General features: G+C 41.4%; 1 protein-coding gene across 1 annotated transcript; it reads right to left on the reverse strand.

Annotated features, from left to right (window-relative positions):
* Positions 1-4,401: 4,401 nt before the first annotated feature.
* LOC125883852 (zona pellucida sperm-binding protein 3-like) lies at positions 4,402-9,972 on the reverse strand. Its single transcript, XM_049568455.1, has 8 exons — positions 9,492-9,972; positions 9,211-9,329; positions 5,689-5,792; positions 5,276-5,450; positions 4,987-5,104; positions 4,823-4,905; positions 4,622-4,728; positions 4,402-4,505 (listed from the first exon to the last, which is right to left on the reverse strand). Exons 1-8 carry the CDS (start codon positions 9,873-9,875, stop codon positions 4,429-4,431), a joined length of 1,167 nt encoding a protein of 388 aa, XP_049424412.1. The 5' UTR covers positions 9,876-9,972; the 3' UTR covers positions 4,402-4,428.
* Between the last annotated feature and the right edge of the window lie 41 nt (positions 9,973-10,013).

A 10,013-nucleotide genomic window follows, 5' to 3' on the forward strand; every position in this document is an offset into this window, starting at 1 on the left:
TACATTTAGATGTTTTATTTATTTACTGTGACTCTTCAACAATCCACAGGGAGCATTTTGTTGCTGGTAACTATGATGTTTTTGTTTTAATGCAACAACGAGACAGATGTCTGTAAAACAAACCTTGACTGAAGGCTTTGGCTTTTAAACATGGTTGGCAAAAAGAGCAGACTGGAAAATTATCCTGGTTGCCATGAATCCAAATGTTTTTGTTTTTCCAAGCCTCCCTGACTTTGACGCGAGTGTTGACAGGTGCTGGATGGAGATAGGGAGCAGACGGTTGTTGTGCAGTGAAGGAAAACTCACCAATAAACCGCAACTTAACCTGCTTTGCTAAGGGATCAAAGATCAAGAGGAAGAAAATCCGTCTAAAGCAAGCTAGAAATCCAGATATTCCAACAGGAATTCATCAGGCCACACACAATAGCAACCTAAACACCAGAAAATATGTTGGCATTGTAAGTTTCTGCAAACCACAAATATGTGAAATATGTATCACATGTAGCAAATATGTTGAAACTTTACATTGTTTAACATTTCATTTTTCAGTTTTATGTTGTGACAACACTATGGTTAATATATGATTAAGTTTAGGCAAAAAAAAACCCCACTTGATTGGGGTTAGGAAATGATCTTTTTTTGGCTTAAAATAAGCTGTTTGGTCTCACAAAAATGTTTGGAAATGTTTTAATGTGTTGTTAAAAAATACCTGGTCTTGTTGCCACAAACACGACTGTTAATCCCCCAACGTGTCGTTTCCATATACCCGTTTTTTTCTGCACAAACATGACGGGAAATGTCCCAACAATTTGTTAAAAAAATACCCAGTTTTATTGGCACAAAATGGCTAGAAATGTCCTGAGGCATCACTGGAAAAATACCCAGTTTTGTTGGCACAAACATAGTCAGAAATGTCCCAGCATCTCATCAAAAATATCCAGTCATATCGTCACAAACATGGCTGGAAGCATTCTGACTTCTCGTTAAAATACTAATTTTTTGTAGCAACATGTGGCCAGAAATGTCCCGACAGCTGATTAAAAGCTAATCGGCTTTGTTGCCACAAACAAAGCAGGAAATGTCCTGATATCTTAGAAAAAAAAAACTTAGCTTTGTCATCACAAACACAGCTGGAAATGCTCTGACATGTTGTTGAAAAAATACCTGGTTTTGTCCCCACAAACACAACAAAAAAATGTCACTAGGTGTTGTTTAAAAATACCCAGTTGTGTCATCGCTAATATGGCTAAAAATGCTCCGACTTCTTGTGAAAAATTACTCAGTGTTATTACAGCAAATGTGTCCGGAAATGCCCTGGTGTGTCATGAAAAAAATACCCAGTTCAGTGGCCACAAATGCAGCAGGAAATGCTCTGACATGTTGTTAAAAAATACCCGGTTGTGTTGCCATAAACAGGACTGGAAATGTCCCGACATCTCATGAAACATATCTGGTTTTGGAGCCACAGACAGAGCTGGAAATGTCCCAACACCTCGTTAGAAAAAAAAAGTTTTCTCATCACAAACATGGCTGGAAATGCTCTGACATGTTAAAAAAAAAACTGGTTTTGTGGCCATAAATGTGGCTGGAAATGTTCCGATATCTTGTCGAAAATACCTGGTTTTGTCACCACAAATACAACAAGAAATGTCAGAGCTGGAAATGTCCCAGCACCTCCATTAAAAACACTTGGTTTTGACAAACATGGCTGGAAACATCTCATTTAAAAATCCCTGGTGTGTTATTTGATGCTCTTGAACAGTGGCCTGCTGCTGTCTGTTGCTTGGCAGCCATTTTGGGTCGTTGTCATGTCATCCACCATCCCCTCTTCCTTTAGAAACTCATCTATCACTGTGGGACATCATAAGATGCAGACCAGGGACCTTTTTTAGCCAAGAGAAAGAGAAACCACCTGTTTGTGCACAGCATGTTGTATTTTTATCCACTACCCACCTTCACAAATGAAGTAAAAGCTCACGAATCAAAGAAGTTCTCTACTTTTCATTCTTATTAAGGTATCTGATTACAAAATCGTTCCCAGATACCTTTTATTTTACAGTTGAGTGAGAAACAAATTGAGGGGAGAGCAGCTCGTCCAATAAAAGCTCAAAAATGAAAGCTTCCACACGAACAACATCACCACCAATGTCAACACATAATAAGATAAAAATATTTATGCTTGCTTTTGTAGTGGAGTCTAGCTGGAGTTTTACCATCAGAAGAAGTCGAGCGTGTAATACAGATGTGCTGACACATGTTGATATGTAAGGTTTTATCATGCACGGTTGAAAAAGAAACACAAACGGATAAAAATTTGAATTAGTGGTTACATATGTCAAACCTCTGACTGATCCCTCCAGCCAGACTGTGACTCCTGGAGTTAAGTTATGGTTCAAGTGCATCTTGTGAAGATGAAAGCCTCAATGATGAAAGCAATCAGACTGCAGACTGACCAATCAGATGTCTTTCATCAGCCAGCATGTGTCCAAACAGTGGCATGATTACCAGATAGTACGCATCATAAAACTGATGCGGGTGAGTGTAAAGTCACATGATTTCTGGTAAAACCTTCCGACAGGAACTCATCAAACTATATTCACAACCATCTAAGGTTAAAAAGGCTCAGAAAGTTACACATAAAACACCCATAGAATTTCTGAAAGTAAATCTTGGAGATTATCTTAGTTTAGTTTAGCATTTCATGATCATGACATTCTTGTGACTTAAAAAAATAAGTCTTTTATATTGTATACCCTGTTTTTTGTTTGTTTTTTGTGAGTTGTTGTATTTTAGGAAGCCTTGTGTAACATCTTAGCGAAGGGACTACGGATGAAAAATAGCCTTTTGGCTAATTTTGGCATTTTTATACAACGTGTATTTAGTATTTTGCGCCGTCCCTTCTAAATTAAACTAAGTTAAACAAAGCTAAACTAACTTAAACTAAACTAAACTAAACTAAGCTACACTAAACTGAGCTCAACTAAGCTAAACTGAGCTAAACTAAGCTAATCTAAACTAAACTGAGCTAAACTAAGCTAATCTAAACTAAACTGAGCTAAACTAAGCTAATCTAAACTAAACTGAGCTAAACTAAGATAAACTAAGCTACACTAAGATAAACAGAGCTAAACTAAGCTAATCTAAACTAAACTGAGCTAAACTAAGATAAACTAAGCTACACTAAGATAAACAGAGCTAAACTAAGCTAATCTAAACTAAACTGAGCTAAACTAAACTAAGCTCACTAAACTGAGCTCAACTAAGTTAACCTGAGCTAAACTAAGCTAAACTAAACTAAACTATGCTAAACTAAGCTCAACTAAGCGAAAATAAGATCAGCTAAACTAAACTAAGCTAAACAAAGCTAAACTACACTAAAATGAGCTAAACTGAGCTAGACTAAGCTAAACTAAAGGTAAAAGCTCCAGCAACATGTGTAGTGTTGAAGAATTTTACAGTCACTTTAATTCATATTTTGTTTAATCTTGTATAATTGTTACATATTTTATTCCACATTGGTTTGAATAGTTGGTTTTGATTTGCCTCATTGCAGCCATGAAGTGTTTTAATCCTGGTGAAACCACTTAAAGCACTTAATCCTGTGTTAAGGTCATTATTATTTATTATGTTTATCATATAAATGGTAAAGTTGTGCCAGTTTACTCTGAACAAACTGAGCTAAACAGTACCCACAGTAGCTGTTCAGCTCATCAGCACAGGGGAACCTGTTCAGGTGATGTGGCGTCACATGATCAAATAGAGACCTGACATTGGATAACATCAACATATCACCCAAAAAAATCATCATTGCATATATGTATAAGACAAAAAATACTGAGGAAAGTCAGGAATTGGTTGTTTGACACCATTTTTTATTTAAATGTGAGTTTTGCTTCAGGCGTATTTTAAGGTGGTAATCTAAATTACTCACAAGGGCCTGTTTTCTGCCTGACATGTAGTTGGAGGGCCCACTCTCTATGGGCCCCCTCACCCAACGGGCCCCAGTGCAACTCCTCTGCCTACACTATGTATATTTACAACATGTATTTACATGTCAACAATGTAAACATCAGACTATAATACCAGTTTTTGAGATTTTACAATGCAATGTCGGAAAAAAAATCTGTGTACATGAGATGAACATGCTTTAATGTGTTATCCTCTAGAAACACACTGTTTGTTGGCTATTTAGTGCAGTGTTTGTATTCCAGAGAACCTCTAAAGAACAATAAACAATACAGGGGCTTAAACAGTTCCTTGTGTTGCAGCGGTGCCATGTAGCACCTCATCCCACGCCAAAGAACTGCTCAGGGAACAACATTTGTGTGTGTGTGTGTGTGTGTGTGTGTGTGTGTGTGTGTGTGTGTACCACCCACTCAAGTCTGCACACAAAGACAATGTCACAGTGCTTAAACACCTTTATTAAACTCAGTCACTTTCATACAGATATGTGTGTTGTAAGGGGAGAAATATCACTGGACCCACGGTGGTTTCTCCGTGCAACTCTGCAAGGACAGAAAAGCTGAGTTAATTAACCAGTCTGTAATTTGGTGACTCATAAACTGCCTGTGTTAATGCACAGTATTCAGTATCAGACACAGCATGAGCAGTGTTGCAGTACCAGTGTGTCTGGGCTCTGTTTTGCTCCGTATCGCCCTCCTGTGGTTGGATTTGGCGCCACTGCTGCAGCTCTCACAGACACGGTCATCACCATCCACTGACCTCCACCTGACGGATTCAAAACATACCATTAAATCTTTCAGATGCCACATGTTTTTGAGAATAGGTTCAACATTTAAGTTATGAGACTGGTGATGCTGACCTCCCACTCATGAAAGAACAGGCCCTTCTCACAGGCTCCTTGTTTGAGACGGGCTCTGCTTCCAGGTAACATGTTATATACATCTGCAGGAGACAGTGCGACACATGCTGAGGCATTTTTCTTTACACCGTCGATATATTAAAAACATGTGAAGTAGTGCTGACGGTGTGTCTGTGGTCCTGGTGGAAGAGGAAAGGTTGGAGCTGAATGTGGAGGAGTTGGTCGTTGACTCTGGGCAGGAAACGGGAGCTGGAGCCGTCCAGCTGTGAGTCTGTGAAACATCTGCGAAGAGAGGACATGTCCTTATCAGATTTAACCAGTAATTTGGGTGCATTTTATAAGAATGGGATACAGATTGATGTGGGCCACCGAAATGTGTTCAAAAGGAAGTCGTTTTCATTTGGAAAATTAATCGCAGGAACCAGTGGAGACGTTACAGACACAGTGACTCACCCCTGGTGGTCTATGAAGGCGTATCTGGGGTAGGAAGTCACATCAGAGGTCAGAGTGGCCACACAGCTGTCTGCATACAGACGAAGAGGACGGTGAGGATGATCTAAAGAGGCCTCGATGTTCATCACGTCACCCAGGAAGTAAACAGATGACTTTCTCTTGCTGCTCCAGTCATCTGAGGAATCACAAGACACACCAAAAAACACAAAAATCACCTCTTTTCACAGCAGTTTCTTCAGTGAAATGAGCATTTTAGGGCAGGGCTATAACTTGGATTTCAAACACGTCTTGTATTTGAATTTTATGACCTCACTGCCCTGAATGGTAGCAGCTTTGGCCCTGTTTGTGAGCCTTGGCACATTTTTCTAGTAGGTCATCTTCACAGTAAATGGGAGATAGTTTATCAGACTCACTTGTCATGAGTCTGAGGTGGAAGTCCAGGTCCAGATGTGTTGACTGGACGGAGATCGGGGGACTCCAGGTTGGTTTCAGGGCCTTGCTGCTCACTGTGTACCTCCTGCAAGGTTGACCCAATCGCCAGAAGAAAATGTGGTCATTATACATTTATGCAAAGCACAGATGACGTGACATTTGTACGTTATTATGTAGCAGATACTTTGAAACTTTGTGGTTATTGTGTGGTTACGCTTAGGCACAAAAACCATGTAGTTACGGTTAGAAAAAGATCATGTTTGGGCTTAAAACAAACAGTCGTGATGGCACAAACTCAGCAGGAAACAGAGCAATGTTTTTGTAAAGAACAATTGTTTTTTGTGGCACTATCACAGCTGGAAATGCAGCAATCTCACTGTGAAGAACAACTGTTTTTCCTGTCACCATTATGACTGACAATACTGATATTTTGGTAAAAAAAACAACAACTGCTTTTTATGGCACTATCCTGGCAGGAAACGCAGCGATGTCTCGAACTGCCTTTCCTCGCACTATCCCAGCAGGAAATGCAGGGATATCTTGGTAAGAGACAACTGCTTTTTTAACTATATTCCAGCAGGAAACAGCAATGTCTCAGTGAAAAACAACCGCTTCAATGGCACCATCCCATTTGGAAAAGTAGCGATATCTTGGTAAAAATACAACTGCTTGTCGTGACACTATCCTGTCAGGAAATGCAGTGATGTCTTGGTAAAAAACAAATGCCAAAAAGCCTCTGGAAACATAGCACACTCACTAAGCAGCTTGGCAGGTGAGCTATCTACCATCCCCTCCTTCCAAAGACAAAGTCAGCTCATATTCTATGGCACTTCAGAAACATTGATAAACCTATGAATGTAACATCCTCATGGTCTGCAGAATCATACAATGAATCATTGTCTTCTGGCGAGTCAGCTGACAGTAGAGGAATCTCAAACATGCACTTGTGTACATTTACTTTATAATTACACTGTGCAACACTCTTGTGCAATCCTCCTACTTGTGCAATATTTACATATTTACATTCCAATGCCACACACCATGTGTGTATCACAATTATCTTATGCAATCATCCATCATGCACATACTGTGTCGGTATGAACAAAAGTTGAACATAGCGTAATAGCTTCTATATTTCTATATTGCCAAAGGAGTTGTTTTGCCTTTGACCTCATCGTCTTTATTGTCTCATATTACTTATATTAACATTGTATTAAGAAGGGATCTCTCCAGGGACAGTGTAGAGAGGGGGAATGATTTTACTATAGACTTTAAAAAGTGTGAATAAGGGCCCGTCCCACTACCCCCCCCAGGCCTACCCCTACATTTGCACTTTCCCGCAAGGGTAGTGTTCCAATTCCTTTTTGCGTGTAGGGGTAGGGGGCATAGCGAGGGGTAGTGGGTATGAAACTAGCCCTTCGGAAAGAGGGATTTCAGATGCTGACTTGCCAGCGAGGGATAGACGTCGCCATGGCTACCACTGAGCAAGAGACGGGGAAAAAGCTAGCTCACACTATCTGGTGCCTGTCATCTGTCCTGTTCTGCAAAATTGTCAGATTTTTCACATTACGATAACACGCCAGCTAGTACAACTATGCTGCCTCGTAATGTTAGCTGGTTAGCTAGCTAGCAGAAGTCCCCTGCTGTTGTAGCTCATCAAACGAAGCATGACGAATGCGGCAAACGCGATCAGTAGGATGAATGAGACTCCACTGTAGATGCCAGTTGGAAATGTAGATGACTCGCAGCTTCCTGTTTAAAATAGTTACATATGCGTGAATGTAACCGATGTGGTGACGTAGTGAGTGGTGTCCCAATTCCTACAGAAAGATTTCTACCCCTACCCCTCATTGCTTCATTTTGAGGGCCAAGGGGGGTATTGGGATTGGGCCTAAAACTTAAGGTAATGATCATCTTTCAACTGTTCTGTACCCACCGACTGTATTACCACACAGGAGGAAGCGTGCATTTTTGTACTTTGTGTTGCTCCCACTGCTGCGAAATTAATTGCCCCAATGGGGACAAATAAAGTGATTGATTGATTGATTGATTGATTGATTGATTGATTGATCTACTGCTAGCTCACCTAGCACCACTGAGCTAACTCAGCTGAGGAGGATTTCATTCATGTTTACGAAGCTGGAACTTGAGCTGTCGCATACACTAGCCTCTCGTCCATGAGTAGATGCACGCTTCCTTCTGCTTGGTGATTCAGTTGGTGGGCGTAGTCAGGGGCGGAAATTTATTTAAATCTTAAAAGATTTAGTCCCCCCCTCCCATTCCTAGTAGTGGTATATCCCACACTCTTTCCAACGGGCGGGGCTGCTTGGCAGCAGTAGCAGCGTGTGGCTGGAACCGCTGCTCACATCGCGCATCGCAGGGTAAGATGTTCACTCACACAGACACAGTTTAACTTACACAAGTTACAACACATCCCATTTACTGTTACAACAAGCCCCAGGCCCAGGCTGATAATATAAACTGTCTGCAACATTTCTCCTGCATTGTTCAAAAGCCTACTCAATTACGAGTGCTGCTAAGCTAAAAGCTAATGATTAAGCTCAGAGTTTAGTGATAGTCGGAGAGGACAGGAGAGAAAGAAGAGGGAGAGGACAGGACAAGAGCAGTCAGTGGCGGAGCGGCTCGTATGGGTACCCGTCTATAGGCCCTCCACCTGTCAGTGAGACAAACATGAAAGATGTGCAGACGAGGAGCGGCCATTACGCGCGACCATTACGCACGGTTGTGAGGTGCGCAGCGGCAGATCTCACAGCACACTGTTTATAAACCAGTTTACCAGTTTAATTGCAGGAAATGTTTAGTTTTAGTTTAGTTAGTATAGACATTCACTCTGCCTGTTGGAGAGATAGAGAGAAGATTAAAGCGTCAAACTGCGGTAAAAGATGCTGTATAAAAGACAGGCTACAACTTTTTTTCCTTGTCCCCCCCCTGGAATTATTCTCTAAAATTTTACTGTTTATTGTCCCCCCCAACTATGAAATGGGGTTTTCGCCCCTGGGTGTAGTTCAGTAGAAAGAAAATAGTTCCTACATGAAACTGCTCAAAACAAGGTCTGTGGATTATCTTGAGTAACTGGGCCATGATTTCTGGAAAGAGACATTGCTGTTGAATTTTTTAAATGCATTTTTTTTGGCACTTTAAGCACCACAAGCTGAGTGCCATCTAGTTCCATTATGTTGGCGAGAATGCAGACATCTCTACGGCTGATATCTCCAACACTCTGCAGCTCACACCAAAACTATCTAGACTGATAAACAGCACTACAGGTAAGAGGAGAAATATGTGTGTTTGATTTTAGGGTGAACTGTCCCTTTAAGAAATTTTACTTTAAGGTTTTGCACATAATTCCCTTCTATCATTTTCCTTATGAAACACTTTCCAAAGGTGCTATATAAATAAGGCTTGCTTGCTCCTCTACCAACTATAACACGGGAGCAGCAACACATTTAAAGCTCAGGAGTCCATCTTGTGTGTAAATGCACCTGTCATATTCACACTGGACTGGAACAGCAGCTGCCACTGCTTGCATCACGTCTCCAGGTGATGAAGGAGGAGGAGAGTACAGCAGGAAGTTGTTGTACAGCACAGAGCTCCTGGTGAACTGCACACAACAGGACACACAGAGCACTATCAAAATAAAAGCACTAGGTGGCAGCAGTAGGCAACTATAAGGATCCCTGGAGGTTGAGTGTGGTTTATATTATTATCTTGCTCTCTGCTGTGAAGTCAACACAATATTTAGATTATCAGGAGGCTCACCGACCATCACTCTGCTCCCACACTCGGTCAGAGCTGCTCTGATGACGAACTCCCCGTTTCCACGCTCTTTGGCCGTGCAGTGATCTCCCGCAGCTCTGACTGGTCCAAGCCTCAAGTGCGTGGGCTCCACAGGCCGGCCGGGGTCAAACAGATAAGCTTTCATCACAACTTCCATGCTGTCCTCGTGACATTTCACCGCAAAGGTCTCGAGCCTGTGATCTGCGACAAAGTGAGGTTTGTTGGGCTGATGCAGGGAGTTTGCTTCGAGGGCGGCCAAGTCAGAGAAGGACAGAAAGAGAGGTTTGGTCTGGTAAGAGTAGGGGAAAACTGACACTAATTTAGACAGGAAGTAGAGATAAAGTGTAAAGTACAAAGACGTAGGTGGCATTGTGGTGCTGCACTGAAAACAGCTCTGCAAAGTTTCTCACTGTGGCTGTCAACATGAGCAAAGGAACACCTGAAACTCATCATCCCTGATTGCCAACCTGAATTCTGTTTCAATTTAAAACTAAAAAACAAAATATCC

This window comes from Epinephelus fuscoguttatus, linkage group LG23 (assembly GCF_011397635.1).
Source record: "Epinephelus fuscoguttatus linkage group LG23, E.fuscoguttatus.final_Chr_v1".
NCBI classification, from domain to species: domain Eukaryota; kingdom Metazoa; phylum Chordata; class Actinopteri; order Perciformes; family Serranidae; genus Epinephelus; species Epinephelus fuscoguttatus.